Below are 20,408 nucleotides of genomic sequence, written 5' to 3'. Positions count from 1 at the left end.
AATAGTTAACAATTCAACATAAGAAAATTTTGATACTATTTTTATGAAAAATAAAAAAATTGTCAAAATATTAATTATTTTTTTCTCTTTTCTTATAAAAACTTTCTTTAAAAAAATTGTTAACCATTTTCCTAAAAACATCTGTTAGTATTTCTCTATCTTAAAAAAAAAAAAAAATAGCAACAATTTTTTTTTTTCCAGTCAATTGAAAATGTATAAGGTAGCTTTCATAATTTATATCTTTCTTGGAAGAGAGAAAATGTATGTCTTTTCTTTTCGGTCCAAAATGGGGATGACTATATGCCTATCATAGTTTTTAATTGATGTGGCAAGTTCTGAATGGGCCAGCTAGATTTATTTTTTTTGGTATTATTGGGCCAGCTAGATTTTAATGCCCCATAAATCTCGCTGGTCCAATAATACCCAAAAAAAAAAAAAAAAATTGAAGATTTCAATGATTTTAATGCCCCATAAATCTCAAAGATTTCACAGCTGAACGGTGGTCTAAAAAAAGAAAATTCGAAGAAGAAGAAGAAGTTGAGATTATAGAACAAGATGCAGCAGAGAAAATCAGCATTTGGAAGACCTTCTGGGACGGACGGCTCAGATTTCTCTTATCGTATGGTCGTCGATTCACGTAAGCTTCACTCTCAATTCAATTTCCCCAAAGTCTTTGTTTTTTTTCTTATTCTCTGTTTGGTTCCCGAGAAAGTCTTGGAAAGGAAATTTGTGTCTTTAAGATTTGAAAATTCTCTTGAACTACTACTTTCTCTCGCATTTTCTCTGCGACCAAACACAGAGTATTAGGGTTCTTCACCCTAATGCTTTCTTTCCTTAAATTTTAGGGTATCAAAAGGTAGCAAAAGGGAAGTCTCGTCTCTACGCTCTGATTTTCATTCAGGTTCATACATTTCTCTCTCTCTCAAATATATATATTTAATTACCATTTTTGATAATGTATTTCTCTTGTTCTATAGTTTGTATGTATTTTTATTGTCCTGAGTTTTTAAATGTATATAGGAAAGCAAATTTTATTTTTAAGAATTGAATTTTTATGTGTCTTATTTTTCTGCATGTGCGAACTTGATCATATAGGGAACCTTTTTTAAAGAACCAATAGTTAGTCAATTATAAGATTATATGTTTGAACTTATCTAAGCAAGAAAAGATGGTATTTTCGAACTCTATTTTAAGCTGTTTTTCGTTTCTTTCCTGCACGGTGTGAGTTATAAGGTAGTGGTTGCTCTAGTGGAATCCGATTATTACTGGGAAAAATTGTTACTTAAGATAGTAAAGAGTTTGACATAGTCTATTGTGGTAAATGACCATGGTGACCAAAGTTGTGTTAAGTTATTGCTTCTGGCTAGTAAAATTTGAGTTGGGGAAAGTTCTGTCTGGTGGAATGTTGGTAAAGAATGGATCTGTTCAGGTGTTCTAGGTTTTAAAACATTTAGAATTGTTAGATTAGCAAAGCATGATTTTTGGGGTTATTTCAATTGAGATGGTACAGATAACAGTAGTAGTGTAAATCAAAATAGCCCAATATGTAAGTGATTACTTCTATCATTTTTATTATTGATCATCACACACACACATTGGTTTTTGAAACCAAGAGCTCATTCTCTGCCTTATTCATGCAAGGAGGGGAGGTGCCATTTGGGCTAGAGCTCATTGGCCGTGATAACTTTTGTCATTTTCTTTCATGAAGTATAGTTTTGTATCCAACAGCTTTTATCTCAAGTGGTTGCTGTTGTAATTTATGTTGTTTTTTTTTTTTTTTTTTTTTTTTTTGCAATTTTTACTACAAGCGGTCATTCATTCAATTGGAGCTGTATACACATTTCTGACAACATTAAAGGAGGGTCCTGATAGACTTGCTATTTCAACTATCGTCATTGGTTTTCTTTCTTTCATAATAGGGGAATTAGGTATCTAATCAGACTCTATGCATCTTTTTTGAGCTACTGTGTACTTGTGCATCTGTTTCCAATTACTGTATCTATGTCCTTGTTGTTTTGAAGGTCGAAGATGTAGCCGAGTGAGTTTCTTAAAAGTTTACATTGTTGCATCTACTGCGGCAACACTTCTTTGGATTGCTTATGTAGCTAAGAGCAATTTTGCATTAGAGGTAAGAAGGTTGAATTTTTTTTTTCAATGTTGATTATCATTGAGAACTTCAAAAGCAATCATGGAAGATAAATAAGAATATTTGATTCTCAAAAAGAAAAAAAAGAAGATAATATTTTTAAAAAATCAAGCAAAATAAGCTTAGAGAAACAAGATAAAATGAATATTAAGAAGTAATAAAAAAATAAAATAAAAATAAATAAACAAGGACAGTTTACATTTTATACCTAATAATATTTTTACAAGACTTTTTGAAGAGTTAATAGAATATAAGAATGCCTATCAATAGTATTTAAGTGTATCCATGCATATGCATGAGGTTATAAGCTAATATGAATATTAATAGCCAATAAAAAAATTATTGTTTACATAATCATTTCTTTTTATATTCCAGTTACTCTTTTTGTATCTTTTGGACAATCTAATATAATATATCTTTGTTCGCTTTACTCTTTTCTTCTCCCTTTTCAAAAAAAAAAAAAAAAAAAAACCCCTCTTTTTTGTTCAAATCTAATTCTAAAGATCTATAGATCCAAGTCCAGTGAATCAATATCCACTTCTCTTCGATCGTCTTTGTCAGCTTGAATCTTACAGATCGTCAAGAGTAGGTCTAATGGCGATAGTGCTAACATTGAAGATGTAAAGCATTTGTTTTCTATTTTGATAGCTTACCTGACCGACACAGAAGGAGTAGAAGCTACAGAAGGTTTGATGGTTCGAGTGGATCAAGTGAGGCATATAGCATATGAGACTCACGATGCAATTACAGAGTTCCTGCATCGTGGCAGTGTTGAGGAACATGGCAGTGTTGAGGAACATGATGTAGGAACTCTGTAATTGCATCGTGAGTCTCATATGCTATATGCCTCACTTGATCCACTCGAACCATCAAACCTTCCGTAGCTTCTACTCCTTCTGTGTGGTCAAGTAAGCTATCAAAGTAGAAAACAAACGCTTTACATCTTCAATGTTAGCACTATCGCCATTAGACCTACTCTTGACGATGTGTAAGATTCAAGGTGACAAAGACGATCGAAGAGAAGTAGATATTGATTCACTGGATCTATAGATCTTTAGAATTAGATTTGAACAAAAAAGAGGGTTTTTTTTTTGAAAAGGGAGAAGAAAAGAGTAAAGCGAACGAAGATATATATATATATATATATATATATATATATATATATATATATATATATATATATATATATATATATTTGATTGTCCAAAAGATACAAAAAGAGTAACTGGAATATAAAAAGAAATGATTATGTAAACAATATTTTTTTTTATTGGCTATTAATATTCATATTAGCTTGTAACCTCATGCATATGTATGGAAACACTTAAATACTATTGATAGTCATTTTTATATTCTATTAACTCTTTAAAAAGTCTTGTAAAAATATTATTAGGTATAAAATGTAAACTGTCCTTGTTTATTTATTTATATTTTTTTAAGATTAGAGAAATCAAGAAGTTGAGATTAGAACAAGATGCAGCAGAGAAAATCAGCATTTGGAAGACCTTCTGGGACAGACAGCTCAGATTTCTCCTATCGTATGGTCGTCAATTCAATTTCCCAAATTCCTTTTTTTTTTTTTTTTTTTTTTTCTTTTCCTATTCTCTGTTTGGCTCCCGAGAAAGTCATGGAAAGGAAATTAGTGTCTTTAAGATTTGAAAATTCTTTTGAACTACTACTTTCTCACGTATTTTCTCTGCGACCAAACAGAGAGCATTAGAGTTTTCACCCTAATGCTTTCTTTCCTTGAATTTTAGGGTATCAAAAGGGAAGTCTTGTCTCTATGCTCTGATCTTCATTCAGGTTGATACATTTCACTCTCTCTTTCTCTCAAATATATATATCCAATTACCATTCTTGATAATGTATTTCTCTTGTTCTATGTTTTGCATTTATTTTTGTTGTCCTGAGTTATTAAATGTAGATAGGAAAGCAAAATTTTATTTTTAGTAATTGAATATTTTATTATGGGTCTTATTTCTCTGCATGTGAGAACTTGTATCTAATTTAGATAGTCAATTTAATTATTTTTGATCAGTTTAAAAAAGAGCTTTTGGACTCGCGTCTAACCAGTAAAACATATGGGAAACTGACTCCACCCGTGACCCTCCAGAATCAATAGTTATTCAATTATAAGATTATATATGTTTGAAATTATCTAAACAAGAAAAGATGGTATTTTCGAACTCTATTTTAAGTTGTTTTTCCTTTCTTTCTTGCTCAATGCGAGCAAGAAGGTAGTGGTTGCTCATGCTCTAGTAGAATCGGATTTTTACTAGAAAAAATTGTTACATAAGATAGTAAAGAGTTTGACATAGTCAATTGTGGCAAATGAACATTGTCACCAAAGTCGTGTTAAGTTATTGCTTCTGGCTAGTCAAATTTGAGTTGGGGATATTTCTGACTGGTGGAATGTTGGTAAACACTAGACCTGTTCAGGTGGTCTAGGTTAGGTTTTAAAACATTTAGAATTGTTAGATTAGCAAGGCATGATTTTTGGGGTTATTTTAATTGAGAGATGGTACAGACAGTGGTAACAGTGTAAATCGAAATAGCCCAATATGTAAGTGATTACTTCTATCATTTTTATTATTGGTCATTACACACACACACACATTGGTTGAAACCAAGACCTCACTCTCCACCTTATTCGTACAAGGGGAGGAGGTGCCATTTGAGCTAGAGCTCATTGGTCGTTATAACTTTTTTTATTTTCTTCCGTGAAGTAATGTTTTGTATCCAGCAGCTTTTATCTCAAGTGGCAGCTGTTGTATTTTCTGTTGATTTTTTTTTTTTTTTTTGGTTGCAATGTTTACTATAGGCTGTCATTCATTCAATTGGAGCTGTATACACATTTCTAACAACATTAAAGGATGGTCCTGATAGACTTGCTATTTCAACTTTCATCATTGGTTTTCTTTCTTTCATAATAAGGGAATTAGTTATCTAATCAAAAACTCTATGCATCTTTTTTGAGCTACTGTGTACTTGTGCATCTGTTTCCAATTACTGTATCTATGTCCTTGTTGTTTTGAAGGTTGAAGAGGTAGCCGAGAGAGTTTCTTAAAAGTCTACATTGTTGCATCTACTGCAGCAACAATTCTCTGGATTGCTTATGTAGCTAAGAGCAATTTTAAATTAGAGGTAAGAAGGTTGAATTTTTTCAATGTTGATTATCATTGAGAACTTCAAAAACAATCATGGAAGATAAATAAGAATATTTGATTCTCCAAATAAAAGAGAATATTTTAAAAATCAAGCAAAATGAGCTTAGAGAAACAAGATAGAGACACCCTAAAAAATTGCAAACGACTGTTTGATGATCTGATGAAGTTCTTTAATTAAAACCTTGAGTAATTCATAAAAAGAAAAGTTTATGATTTCTGAAGTCATTGGCATATAAATCCAAGTTCATAGTGGATTTATAGATGACACATATTATATACTCACATGTCTTGTTGCACAAAACTGAAGTTGTTTGAAGAGGAACTACAGACAACAATTAATTCCTTTGCTAAAATTGATTCCACGATATATGTTTAACAAATTCAGAATCTGTTTTTCCTAAAATTATACCTTTTCGTTTCACCCAGTACTATTGCTTGAGGAAAAAAAAATCCCTATATTGCTGAAAGTCTTCTGCAGTTTGTTATTTTTGAGGATGGTTGTGTTTATAGTTGATAATTTCACCAGATCTAGTATGGTGCTAGATAGGAACAAAGTGATTTGGTAGATGTTCTTGTTTCTATTTAGTAAAAGCTAGATGGCTTATTTTAGTTTCTAAACTTGAGTGTTAATAATTAGAGCTTTGCTGAAAATCAGGCTCTTCATCACACAGTCTCAAAACTATTTAGCTCAAGGAGCTTTTAGATTTGAGCCAGTGAATCTAATTAAAGTACTTAGCTTTTAAATATCCTTTGGTCATGAAAGCTTCAACTTTTGTTTTTAATTTTTCGGAGTATATGTGTACACCTTGTGTGCATAACATCTCCTCTATCTCAATAAAATTCTTACTTATTAAAAAGAAAATGAATGCTTCAACTTGTGCATCCTCTCATACTTATAATGTAACACATAATACAGTTAAAGTGCTAAATTTTGCTTTTAAGTCCCAATTCTGTAATGATCCCCATCTTCACCTCTTTGTTTTCTTCCTATCAACTTTTTCTTTAGTTTATGTGAATTTCACCTATCTCAAGCTAGGATGCACGGACGTGGCAAAACGCCCGCCGCACCACGTCCGATGCGGTGACGCGCGAGGGACGCCTCTGCACGCATGTCGGTGCCGCGTCCCTTTTTTTTTTCTCAGCGTAATACGCGCCGATTTGGGCCGATGCGCGCAGAATTGGGTCAATCTGTGCCGAATCGGTCCGTATTGGCGGCAGCCACTGATACCGGCGCCGAATCGGCTGATTCAAGCCGAAATTAAAAAAAAAAAAAGCCAAAGGTGTGAAACGCACCATTCAAGCCAAAGGTGCAACACACTGTTTGGACTTTGGACAAAAACCCTATTCAGACTTCACTCACTTCAGCTTTCTCTCACTCTCTGCCTCTCGACCCTCTTTGGTCTCTGTGCATCTGCCACGACGTCTCCTCTCTCTCACACAATCTCAAGCTCAAGTCTCAAATCAGTGACTCAATGACTCACTTTCACACTCTCAAGCTCAACTCACTCTCACTCTCACTCTCTGTCTCCCCTCAAGTATCAATCTCAAGCTTTCAATCTTAGTTTTTCAATCTTAGGTCTCTGTGATCTGATTTATTTATTTATTTTTATAAGCTGTTTGGTAATAATGTTGTGTGTTGGGTTTGATTTTTTATTTAGTTAATAGTTATTACTCATTGTGATTTGTGATTGTGAATCTATGAACACTGAACTGTGATTGTAAATTTGGTATATTTTATATAATGTGAAAAAGTATGCTTAGCAATATATTAGAAATATAAATATAAATATTTTTAATAATTTTTTAATTGCCGCACCCTGCCGCATCCGTACCCTACTTTTTTAAAAATTGCCAAGTCCTGCACCCGCACCCGCACCCGCACCCGCACCCAAATCTGGAAACGCACCTGTGCTTCATAAATATCAAGCTTCTCATATTGTGAATGCTCCCTAGTCATTTGAATGGCTCACTCTTCTTCCTCTTCCTCTGTTATTGCCTATGATTGATCTATATATTGCAGCATCATATAGTTTTTCTTCCACCAACCCCACTCTCTGATTTTGGGGTGAGGTATGAAAAGGAAATCCCAAATGGAGTGGACTCCAATTGAGCTGGAAGAACCCTAGCTAATCCCATCCACAGGGTGTTTGCTGAAGCAAGTAGACCCTGCCAGTATCATGCAGCCTCTTTTCTTGTATAATGGAGAATGTGTTCGTAGCCATGGTCTTTCATCCTGTAAGCTTTGCCTTAATGTAGCTGTTAGTGATGCTGTGTAGGTCTTCAACGTTTCTTTGGGGAATTATAAATAATAATAATAATATCAACTATTCCACTTTTAATCTACTTTTAGATTCAAGGAAGTCTCCTTTTTAGTATTAGTTTTTAGTCAAAGTCCTTGACATGTGTGTTTTAACAAATATATTTTTTGCCAACACTAAATAACTGTTTCATCATCTGAATTTTTGAGGTCAACAAAGGAATTGAGGCCAATGGTACGTAACCCCATTTTTTTTGTACTTTTCTTCAATCAACTAAACCAAAGTATTCTAGTTTGATTGACCTCAGTCACTGACCAAGTGGTTGTCCACTCGGTCATAATTTAGATAAATCCTTTCCATATTATGCCCTACAAACCCCATAACTTGAGCAAGCCCTGTCTCTCTTACCTTAATATAATTCTTTCCTATTTGAATTTCTCCTGTAAGTATAAAATTCTTTAAGCAAGAAACTCAAACTGCTGCAACTCATTTATCATTACAACTTTTTATGTAATTGAATATATGACTGTTTCATCTTATGTCAGATGCTTGATGTCTGTTTGCAATGTGCCAGTTACTACTTAGTTACTTTGATAGGTGTTAGTGTGTATAAATGCCAGTAGTTGTACTTTATATTTAATTTTACTTTAATGATTGTATTACTATTAACAAAATATGTATAAGACGTGCGGCATGTTGTCATGTTTCCAAGATGCTAATATTTTGTAATTGTATAGAATCTATTTAAACTTGACTTGTGACTTATCAGGTCTATGCTGTGGTAAAATCTTCCCTTCTCGTATGTCCAGGCATTAAATTACCTGTAAAATAGTTACTAAGCACAAGAACTCAAAGATGGGTGTCCTTACAGGATTCTATATATGTAGTGGCCCTAGTGAGAACCAATTACTTACTCTTGGAGCTTCCATATTATTTCTATGAAATTTTCCTGATCGTTATTTTTAATTACTGAGTAGGTTATCCAAGATCCAAGTAACTGGGAAAAATATAAGTTCAAACTTTTGGAGACTGCTCGCATTCTAATTGGTGAGTTATTTATCATTTTATACTGATTGTAAGTGTGATGTTTATTTTACATTTGGATTGCATGTTTAATCTCCTTTCATTGAACTTTCACAGGATTGCTGATACAAATATTTACAATTGGAACAACAATTTCTCTTATCGGTAACATGTCTCCTCCCAAAAGGGTCTCTTAACTACTTCTTACCTAGAACAAACTCTCCATGTCAACGACTCAATGGCTAAAAGTTTTTTTTTTTTTTTTTTGAGTGCTTCATAAATTATATAAATTAAGAAAGACTGATTCCTTCATTTTACTTTTTTGATTATTAGCCTGCTGAGCCCCATAATTAGAATGAATATTTCATTTCGTAGCTTATGCTCAAGGTACTGGCATAGTCAACTAATCTGAATCCTATTGGTAAGTAATGGGATGAACCCTTAATAAGTGATGTCATGAACTCGTGTGGGTATGGTAGTAGGTTTAAGTACCCTAGGCCACTGGCCAAGTGTAGCCCCTATCTTGATAATGGGCTAAAACATCTTAACTTGTCTAGCAGCCTGATTCCTCTTCACTGTGTTTATACTTGATTCCATTTTGTTTTTGGCCTAAGTGCTTAATGGAAAATGATAGTGGTGGCCGTATACCCTTCAAGGTCAAGTTAAGAAACTTTGTTGTTCAGGATTAATATATTAGGGACTTTGTCAACAGTTCAAGTTAAAGACGAATTTAATGCTTTATTATTCAAAATCCTAAAAGCATTATGCACCTAGGGGAATATGAAAGTGACTGCAATTACAGGAAACCAACCTTGGTTGCACCTTGTTGCAGGGCATGGTACTTGCTACCTAGAGATCTCAACATGAATACAAGTCAAATGTTGAAAAGCTCTTTGATAGTAATAATCATGATGATGCTGTGACGATTTTACTTAACTAATGAAGTTGGAATATTTTGGGACCAAGAGCAGAGCTAGCCAGGAAACGAAAATGTATATGTTTCAGGTTCAAGATGTAATAATGTCTATAGCATAAATTAGGGACCTCCTGTTATATTTCCTAGTGACGCGTGTGTACATTAACAGCCCTAATAGATTCTAGGAAAAGGGTTCAATTAGGCCACCATTGTTTTGTCAAAGTCTATTTATTAGCTACTGCATTGTACCAAAAGAACATGGCACCAAAAGAACATGGCACCAATTGGCACTATATTAGCAATTTGCAATTGGCACATTATTATCAACAATTGGCATTATCGTTGCAAGCTATGAACTGAAATGGTAAATAGAAATGAAGGTACATTAGTATTGCTTTAAGAGAGCCACATCCAACATTTGCCTTCCTCAACTTATTGCAAAAAAGATGGAAACACCAGGTAGGGGATTGAACAGTTTGGCACAATAAAAATCAATAGAAAAAGAATATAAATGTGAAGCCCTTTGGATAGTTTCACATGGTTTCATTGAATAAAATACCAAAGGTCTCCACTTTTTTTTTTTTTTTTGGCTAAAAGATCCCCCACTTGCATATTCTTGGGCAGGGCATGTGAAATGTTTGCTTTACTTGTCCTCTCTGTCTCTCTTACTCTCCCCCACAGATATGCATCAATCATGCATCCAATTGAAAAATATATGATCAATTGTACGAAGGAATCTCCATTACTTGAATTTTGCATTATACAATGGCAAAAGTTGCAATTTGCAACTTGTTCACAGATATTAAGCAGAGAACTCACTATTTTAATGCAACTTGCTAACGCCAATAATCTCAAGCTCTTAGCTCCACGGATCACAACTTACACTATACATCAACCAATTTCATACATACAACACCAAATATGATATTGCATAGACATCGAGACCTATGGGTTTTTTTTTTGTGTGGGGGGGGGGGGGGGGGGGGTGGTCTATATTATGCAAAAATAAAATGATATAATCACACATAGGGTAAGCTAATTAACCATGAAGAGAGGCATATCGATTAATCAAAGCCAAGGCATTGCTAGTCAATTGTGCAACGTTCACAATCCTACCCCTCACAAGGGTCTTCACGTTCCCATTCTCGGCTTTCCCTTGAAACCCATCAGTGCACGTGGTCTCATCCGTCAAAGCAGCGCTAACCCAAGTCTGTATATCACTTATCATTAGCTGAAAGTTAGAGCCCTTAACATTTTTCATCTCTCTTATAGACTTGTTCAGCTCGTACGCCGAATCACTAAGCTCCTCCACACAGTCCTTCATAGCAGCAATAACTTTAGGACTCATTCCCTGGCTTTTTGAGATATTCACCATCATGGTAGAGGTTGATTTAGCTGATGAAAGAGTCACATTGAGGGCTGTGCTTGCAAGAAGTTGAGGGCTCGTTTGGATTAAGTTTGTATAGGTTGAGAGAGAGGTAAAGCAAAGTTTTGGGTAGGTTGTTGAGCTACAAGAGGTTCTAATGAACTCAGTGCTTGGCTTGTTAGGTGTAGCGGCTAAGCTCGAGTTAATGTAGGAACTAATGGCAAGTAATATGAGAATGGATGCAAAGAAACGTTTAGAAGAAAAGCCTTCCATTTCTCTCTCTTTCTATTATGGTAGTAGAGGTGTTGGATATGCATGTAGGGGGTGAAGGATTACAAATATATACAAACTATAAGGACCCACATCATTTGCTAGATAAACCCAAGAAAGATACCTATTTATCCAAAAATATCTCATTTGGATAAGTCGCAAGTGGTTTCTCAATTTGCTCAACTTGGCTCAATAAGGGAAGCATGCATGTGCAAAACTGGGTCACTTTCGTTGGCCAAAATACCTTCTATTATTTTATGAGTTTACACTTACAATTTCTTTGAGTAGTCCTTAACACTTTGATGGATTTTTTGTTTCATACATTGATTGCTATCAAACATCTCCAAATTGGCCAATTGCGGTCTAAATAGCACTGTGAAAGGATTCCATACAGCAATACTTATTAAGGGGTCTGAAGGAATTGTTGGGCTCCCCAACTTTGAGTAAATTTACCTTCCCAAGCGGGATGGAAAAAGAAAAGTCTTGGTTTTAATATACCTTACAACTGCTGGATCATCAAACTGCATTCTTTCATGGATATACTTGGGACCTGCAGAAGATATTTTTCTTTTGGTAGTTAGGAACACAATGTTGAAGATTTATATATATATATATATATATATATATATAAAATAAATAAAAAATCCACAAGAAGCTAAAGCTTTTAAATCATATTATTATGATGTATAGGGGCCCCAAAATTGTGCCACATGTCTTCAAAACTAGGCTCATGAAATGCTAGGTGAACATATACGGATATACTTATCGAAAACGAGGAGTGCTGCAAGTACTACAAGTTTTATTATATTAAGCTTACAAAAATTTTACCCAAAAAATAAAAATAAAAAAAGCTTACAAAACTAATGTGTTACTTATCACAAAGAGACAATTCAAATATTCATATATATATATAGGCAACGCTAAGGGATCCCAATTATTGTCTAATTTACTTTGCACCATGTATCCTATTTAAGTTTTTAAATTTTTTTTAGGTGAGTTAATGAGGCGCAAAAGACGAAGAATCTAATATAAATAAATCATCAAAACTCCCAAAAAGAAAGAAAAAAAAAAAAAAGTAAACTCATAAATATAAATAAATCATCAAAACTCCACAAAAAAAAAAAAAAAGTAAACTCATGTATATCCAATAGAAATTAAAATTAGAAATAAAAAAAATAAGAGATAGAGTATAATTTGAATCTATATATATGTGTAATTGTAATTTTTTTAATTGTACAGCACATATGCTGTGGGAGGTAAAAGCTATTGAATAAACGTTTGGGCTTTGGGCCTGATCGGTTGGTACCAGTCTGTTTTGATCAGGGCCTCTAGGCCTACAAGTCAATCCGCACTGTAGTAGTCCGAGGAGTTTTCCGAGGAGGAGTGTCTCCTCGGACAGGTCCAGCAGTGACCTTGGGACTTGCTAAATGGGTTAGAGGCAGAATTCTGGAAGAACTGATGGGTAAAAGGGTGATCCAAGCACCCTTTAGAAGTAGGGACATGTGAGAAATATCTAAGGAAAAAGCTGCTACCGCCACATTAAAGGCTCTACATCTACCTCCCTGGCCGCATTAATGGGGAAATGACCTCTGAACAGTAGAATTCAGCCTTCCTGCTATTATTTAAAGACTTCAAGAAGGTGGTGGATGGAACAAGTATCCAAGGGGAAGATTTGTATGACACGTGGATGAACCAGTGAAGAAGAAGTCTATAAGGAGACGAGAGAGGAAAGAGAGAGGGATCTGCACTTTCTGCTGAGAAAAATAGGAACTAAGAATTGTAAACTTTGGTATAGAAAGAGAATATATATACAAATCGTCATCGGCTTACGTCCGAGGAGGTCTCTTAGTCATATTCGTTTATCATTTGCACAGATTGTGGCACTCTAACCTGTTAATCAAACTTCCAACATCTCGAACCTAGATTTCAAATCCATACTCTACAAATTTTATTGTATAAGGCTCATTGGGCCTGAGCCCAACACTTGTTTTTGGGTCCGGGTACAATTGTGCATTTATATATGCAATTATACACTAGTTTATAAGATGGTTGAAGCCTATCAATTATATTCATTGTTATATTAGTTTATAAACTTTATGCAGTAAACTTGCAGTACCTTAAACATTTTCTATTGAAAAATTCCCAATAAAACCCAAAGAACACAAAGACTGTTTCAAAATAAATGCACTGTGATATTTTGAAGCCTATTAATAAAGATTAATTTTAAATAATGTGGCATTATCTATATATCTTTTTAATGCATTAAAAACTAAATAAATATTCATTGAAACAATCCCTCTCCAGCTCAAACACATATTAAGATAATTGTAATACACAGATAGGACCATTTGATGGCTAAGTTGTTGAACCAACTCTGCTCGTGCTTCCCGTAAATTTTTTTTTTGCACGTGCAATCATCCATATGCGAATGTGGCTCATCTATAATTGATAATAATTCAATTTGGATGAAACTTTAATTCATGAGATTGACATTAGAAATGGCTGCAAAACTAGAGCATTGACTCTTGGTCATAATGCTCACTATTCAAAAAAGAGCTGGCCTCCCTTCCCTTTTGTTCTCCTATGTCCTATCCTCCTAAGTGCCACTATTGGATTTTATATTTATTTTTTGAGAATCTTCACTATAGGTTTTGATACTAATATTAATATGATTGCTATATATAATAGGCTATATTTTTTTAGTAGATAAAAAAAATAAAAAAATATATATTTAAATATTATTATTATCGCTATATTTTCCTAAATATTAATATTATCGCTATATATAATAGGCTATATTATCTTTTTTCTTTTCTTTTTTTTTGAAACCGGCTATATTATATTTTTAAATATAGCCTATTTTATATATGATAAAAAAAATTGAATATTAGGTACAATCTATAAGAAAATTTAGATCGGAAAGATTTAAAAAGACAAACTCCCATGAAGTGGCTTGGGTCCAATATGCACAGAGCACTAGATTCACAACTCCCATCTCTACCAAACGAATATAAATATAGCCTTTTTCTTCCATATGGTATCTCTCGATGACCGACAAAGACTCAGCCGCCAAGCAGCCATTATGAGCTCTAGAAACCTCCATTGAATCTCGGACTGACACGTACCCGAAATCGAGAGACCTCATTGATCTGGCCTTGGTACGTAGACTCGAGAAGGGCCCATGTCCTGAAATTGAAGATTGTGTGAATAATTGACAATTTGATATCCCACTCTAAACCTGTTTAGGTATGACCTCCTCTAATTAGAATCTCCTCCAGTTAGAGTCAGTATGTAGTTCGCATACTTACAAAATTTGTCCATTTCAAAAGAGGTTCTCTTTGAGTCGTCTATCTATGCATAATTGAATCACATGTTTGCTGCTTTAGGTAATAAATAACAAAAAATTTTGGCCTCCTAGACAGTTGCAATTGAGCAATGCGATGTGTGGTCCTAAAGCGATATCATTGTAATCTATTTCGAGTTGTTATATATCATCATCTACCAATTGGATTAGCTTCCCAATCTCTGCGGCTTTGCTTTTTTTTTTTTTTAGTTTAGAGCTTAAGCAATTGCCAAAAGTCAGGTGCACAATGAATACATGCGCAGACAACACATGCACAGACAACACATGCACACATACAGTAGAACTATTTGTCTACGTAAAAATACAATTACTGCATTCACCTTCCATGGGATTTCAAGTACTTTCTATATCTGTATGCATCACGTAAGGTTATTTCACTTGAATGATGGAAGAAAAGATTCTTCCATGCTTGTGAACAATTTTGATAGTTTGTCACTCAAGAAACACCTGTCTTTTTCATTTCTTTCTTCTTCCTCTTCTTCCTTTTTTTTTTTTTGTCTTTTCTAGCATTTGCTCTATAGGTATCAAGTTAGATTAAAGGAACAATTTCATTGAATAATATTGTTTGCACAAACCTTATCTCACAAAACTTTAAGAAAAAAAAAATCTCTTTTATTTTGCAATGGCATCAAAAGTTTCAGCCCCACCATGAAAAGCAATTAATCAAGCAGTTTTCTGTCTTCTTTTTTTCTGCGTCAATCATGCTTCCAATTGTACAAAGGAATCTAGAGAACTTAAATTTTGCATTTTACAATAGCAAAAATTGCACTTTACAACTTGCTAATACCAATAATGTCAAGCTCGTAGCTCAATCCTTAATATGATATTACAACTTACACTATGCATCAACTACTACCACATACATGGGTACCACCACACCAAATATGATATTACATAGGCATCTACATTTTTTGTGTTTTTCTTTTTCTTATCTTGTCTATATTATACAAAATTAATATGGTATAATCTCACTTAAAAGTAAGCTAATTAACCATGAAGAGAGGCATATCGATTAATCAAAGCCAAGGCATTGCTGGTCAAATGCGCAACATTCACAATCCCAGCCCTCACAAGGGTCTTCACGTTCCCATTCATGGCTTTTCCTTGAAACCCATCAGAGCACGTAGTCTCATCAGTCAAAGCAGCACTAACCCAAGTTTGTATGTCATTTATCATAAGCTGAAAGTTAGAGCCCTTATTTTTTTTCATCTCACCTATAGACTTTTTCAGATCGTAGACTGAATCCCCAAGCTCCTCCACACAGTCCTTCATTGCCGCAACCACTTTAGGACTAATCCCCTGGCTTTTAGAGAGATTTACCATCATCGTAGAGGTTGATTTAGCTGATGATAGAGTTACATTGATGGCTGACATGGCAAGAAGTTCAGGGCTTGTTTGGATTACATTTGCATAGGTTGAGAGAGAGGTAAAGCAAAGTTTTTGGTAGGTTGTTGAGTTACAAGATGTTTTAATGAACTCAGTACTAACCTTTTTAGGTGTAGCAGCTAAGCTTGAGTTTATGTAGGAACTGATGGCAAGCAATATGAAAAGAGATGCAAAGAATTGTTTGGAAGATAAGCTCTCCATCTCTCTCTCTCAAATGTGGAGGCTAGAAATTTGTAGGGGTAATGGATGCATGTAGGGGTGAAGGGTTACCAATATATACAAAATATGAGGACCCACATGCCACATTATTTGCGGAGGAGCCCAAGATAGATACCTAATTATTTGTCCCAAATATCTCAATTGGACAAATTACAAGAGGGTTCTCAATTTTCTCACATTGGCTTGATAGGGGAGCGTGTACATTTTGTTAAAGGTCACATTCGCTAGCCAAAATAGCTTCTATTCTGAGTTAAGTTACACTTCAAAGCTTTTTGGAGTAGTCCCTAACAATTCTCAGGATTTTTTTTTTTTTTTTTGGTTTTATACACGGATTACTGTCAAAGATCAGCTTCTAATTTCACCAATTATGCTGACTCCTAGAGATAAATACTAGGACATTTATCTTTTTTTTTTTTTTTTTTGAGAAGGACTAGGATATTTATCTTTTTGAAATATTAATAAAGCAATTAGATAATATATAATACTCAAATCAAATATAAATATCCTAGTAAAAACAAAAAAATATATATAAATATCCTAGTAAAAAAAAATATCCTAGTGTTTCAAAAAAATAAAAAATAAATATCCTAGTAAAAAAAAATCCTAGTGTTTCAAAAAAAATATATATATAAATATCCTAGTATTTATCTCTGGGAGTCAGATATTTACATTTGATTTGAACTTGTATTTATTTAGTGTTTATCACTTTGTAATTTAATTTATATAGAATAGAACTCATCAGTAACAATATATATACGGTAAATACTAAATACAGATCACTTTGATAAGGTCTTGAAATCAAAGTTTTTTTATTTATTTTTTAATGACACTTTCTAGTGTACAGTTCAATAGCTTATTTGCGGAGATTTAACTCAAAAAAAAAAAAAAAAAGCTTCTTTGCGGAGATGTGGGAGGTCGGCTATGGTGGGCTGCTAGTATATGTAAGGTTGGTAGGTTATTGAAAATGAGAGTGCCCTCTAATCATGTGGAAAACAATAAATAAGGTGGGAGAAAACAAATCCTAGTATTAATTAGGTAATAAGGTGGAAAGTATTTACACTTAATGATGTTTTTTCAACTGTTAAATCTCTTAAAAAATGTATAACTCTCATGGTGTTACATCATGTGTAATTTTAATTTACAAGAGTTATACAATTTTTAAACCATTAATTCCTATTAAATTTAATGGTAGATAGAAAGTGTCATTAGCATCTTATTAAATGTTTTGTAACCTTATAGAAAATTCAAAAACTTTCCTTTCTTTAGTATAATTTTCCCACCAAGTTTTCTTATAATTAATTTTGTCTCTTTTTGCCATTATAAACATATATCTTCCCACCTCAGTTGATCTCCATGGCACTTGGCAAACACCGATAATTACTCTATGATCTCTTCTGTGGTATTAGGCGGACTCCCAGAGATAAATACTAGGATATTTATCTTGAAATATATATATGGTGATGTTGATATATATATATATATATATATATATATATAGAGGTACATATATTATTTCTAATCACAAAAAATTCTTAGGAGTGTAATGAAATAATTATTTTACCCACAAACAAGTATTACTTATCATACCTCTAGGAATTTTTTGTGATTGGAAAATATAAGTATCTCAAATTATAATTAATGCAAATTATTAACCTTTATAAAAAAAAAAAAAAAAAGAACCTCACGCACATCTTCAGAAGCTAGTATATATTTAAGCCTTATTTTTCATATATTATTAAGCGTAATAATGGATAATAAAGTAAATTCATGGTCATTAAATGATGTTTAAAATATAAATTAAGGTCCACAAAAGTTTATAGAAGATAACTAGACAATTGTTCCACATTGAAAACAGTAAAGAAAAAATAATAATAAAATTCTTCACAAGTTTGAGCTATCTCTTAGGGTATTTTTGTTTAAAGGTGAAATAGGATGGATGGAAAATAAAAGAAAGAAAATAGGAGATGATGGATTTTTTTATTTGTGTTTGGTTGGAAGAGGGAGAGAAAAAATTGAGGTGGGGCCCAGGTGTTTTCTCCTTGGACCCACCAAAAAGTTTTCTCCCCAGAATGGGGAGAAAACTGGGGGAACAGGAGAGGATGAGCTGGGCTAACGAAAATGCCCAATTCATCCACATTGGGTTGCTTTTTTTTTTTTTTTTTTCATTGCACATACACAATTTTTTTGCTAAAAAAATGTGTTTTTTTTTTTTAATGGGGGACATAATTGTAAATTTATAAAAATTTCATTTTCTATCCCCTCATTTTTCTTCTCAACCAAAAAAATATGATTTTCATCCTTCCCCTTTTACACCCTTCTAACCAAACACAAATGAAGGAAAACTAAATCTTTTTTATCCTGTCACTTTTCTATCTTCCCAACCAAACAGACTCTTAGACTCTTACTATCAGGAGGGCTAAGTTACGACTATATATATCCAGGCATACCTTGAACATATTCACACTTTTTTCACTCAAAAAAAGAAGAAGATGGAATTAGCATGCAAGTGTATGTTAGAGGTACCTAATATGGATACTTATCGGATATTGGTACTTGTTATCAAGGCCAACCCTAGGCCTAGGACACTTAGGCTACCGCCTAGGGCCCCCTACTAGAGGAAAGCCCCCAATTTTTGAGGCAAAAATTGATATTAAAAATATTTTTTTTAGAGATATAGAAAAAAAAATAGTTTTACATTTTTCCTTTACTTTTAAGAAATCCCAAAGAATTGAATAATGCTAGAGATAATACAACTTTAAGTACATGGGTCTTACAAATTGAGTAATGCTAAAGTACAAACTATTTTACAACATTTTTATAAATTGTTATTGCACCAACTTTTTATTGGTTTTCATCCGAGCCCAATAACATCACTTTTTTATTTATGAATAATCACTCACCTCATCATTAGTTTGTAAAAGTTTTTGTAACTAAATTTGTATCTCTAGTATTTTCCTTTATAAATATGTGTCACTAATCACAAGAAATAATATAGATAGGAAAATGCTACAAACTATTTTACAACATTTTTACAAATTGTTATTGTGGCCCACTTCTTATTGATTTTATTCCGAGTCCATCAATGACATCACTTTTTTATTTATGAATAATCACTCACCACATCATCAATTTGTAAAAGTTTTTGTAAATAAAATTGTATCTCTAGTATTTTTCCTTATAATTATAAATATGTGTCACTAATTGCAAGAAATAATTTAGATAGTAAAATGTTAGAAATATTGTTATTATTTTTATAAAAGATAAAATTTCTACTCTAGCCTAATCTAAGTCTCTAGGAGGGAGAAATATTATTAATTTTGCTTTAAAATTTTACAAATTGATGTGACAATTAATATGATACGTGGACATCAATAATTTTTTAAATGCATTTTTGAATTATTTTTTGTGATTGGTGATATATATTTGTAAGTCTCATGTTGTAAAATTTATAATATTCTTAACAATATTCATTCAAATACTTGTTTATTATCTTTTTGAAGTGTTGCTAATCGCATTCATTTTTACATCGTTTGTAAGTTTTTTTAGTAGAATTTGTTAGAGTTTTAGCATTTGTTCCAAAAAAATAAAAACATATTACAAGATAAAAAAATAGATTTTTATTTTTAAAAATTGTGATAGTAAACACTAATTAATTTTTTTTTTTAAATCTAATTAATTATTATTATTTAAATAATAACAAAAATATCTCATTTAAATATATCCTTTCCAGTTTGTTGTATCGGGCTACTGGCTGCTTGTTATGCGCTCTAACCAGAGTAAATACTTTTCCACTTGACATGGTATGGCAGAAGGAAAACCTTGGTGTAAATATACGTTACAACGGATAGATGCATGGAAGTACGACGGAATCCGCCAAAGATTTTTTTTTTTTTCTTTCCTCTTTTCATTTGGTAATTAGGACTTAGGAAGCAGAGCTAGAAGTTTTTAATCATATTATGATGTATATAGTATAGGGCATTAGGGCCCCCAAAATCATGCCACACGTCCTCAGCGTCAGAGTAACACACATGACATGCTAGCTAAAAAGTTGCATATATCTTCCAATAAACTAAATCCAAATACTTTTAAGTAAAAGCATTGAGATATATTTTAAAGTTTATTGCTACTTAATAATTTTAAATAACGTAGCATTATGTATATTTTTTAATTTACGAAAAACTAAATCTTTATATAACAAATTAAGATAATCCTTATATGTATATATATATATATATATATATATATATATATATATATATATATGACCATCCCGCCTAGATTTTTTTTTTTTTT

General features: G+C 32.9%; 2 protein-coding genes and 1 long non-coding RNA gene across 6 annotated transcripts; 1 reads left to right on the top strand and 2 right to left on the bottom strand.

Moving 5' to 3' along the window:
* Positions 1-434: 434 nt before the first annotated feature.
* Positions 435-9,840, top strand: LOC142618558 (uncharacterized). Of its 4 annotated transcripts, none has more exons than XR_012841314.1 (9): positions 435-637; positions 846-901; positions 1,809-1,928; positions 2,022-2,128; positions 3,904-3,949; positions 5,184-5,290; positions 8,549-8,618; positions 8,712-9,015; positions 9,427-9,840. It is a non-coding gene; the product is annotated as an uncharacterized LOC142618558 (long non-coding RNA). The 4 variants fall into 4 exon arrangements; XR_012841315.1 differs by having other exon boundaries at positions 8,341-8,618; XR_012841317.1 differs by having other exon boundaries at positions 436-637; positions 8,712-8,759.
* Positions 9,841-10,226: 386 nt separating this feature from the next.
* On the bottom strand, positions 10,227-11,207 carry LOC142618557 (21 kDa protein-like). Its single transcript, XM_075791505.1, has one exon. The coding sequence runs from the start codon at positions 11,147-11,149 to the stop codon at positions 10,550-10,552; it is 600 nt and encodes a 199-aa protein (XP_075647620.1). The 5' UTR covers positions 11,150-11,207; the 3' UTR covers positions 10,227-10,549.
* A 4,029-nt stretch (positions 11,208-15,236) lies between these two features.
* On the bottom strand, positions 15,237-16,127 carry LOC142618556 (21 kDa protein-like). The gene has a single exon (XM_075791503.1). The coding sequence runs from the start codon at positions 16,095-16,097 to the stop codon at positions 15,498-15,500; it is 600 nt and encodes a 199-aa protein (XP_075647618.1). The 5' UTR covers positions 16,098-16,127; the 3' UTR covers positions 15,237-15,497.
* Positions 16,128-20,408: the final 4,281 nt, after the last annotated feature.

Source organism: Castanea sativa, chromosome 12 (genome assembly GCF_040712315.1).
Source record: "Castanea sativa cultivar Marrone di Chiusa Pesio chromosome 12, ASM4071231v1".
Taxonomy (NCBI): domain Eukaryota; kingdom Viridiplantae; phylum Streptophyta; class Magnoliopsida; order Fagales; family Fagaceae; genus Castanea; species Castanea sativa.
Note: the sequence above shows the minus strand (reverse complement) of the source record. Positions and strands in the feature narration are given on the sequence as shown.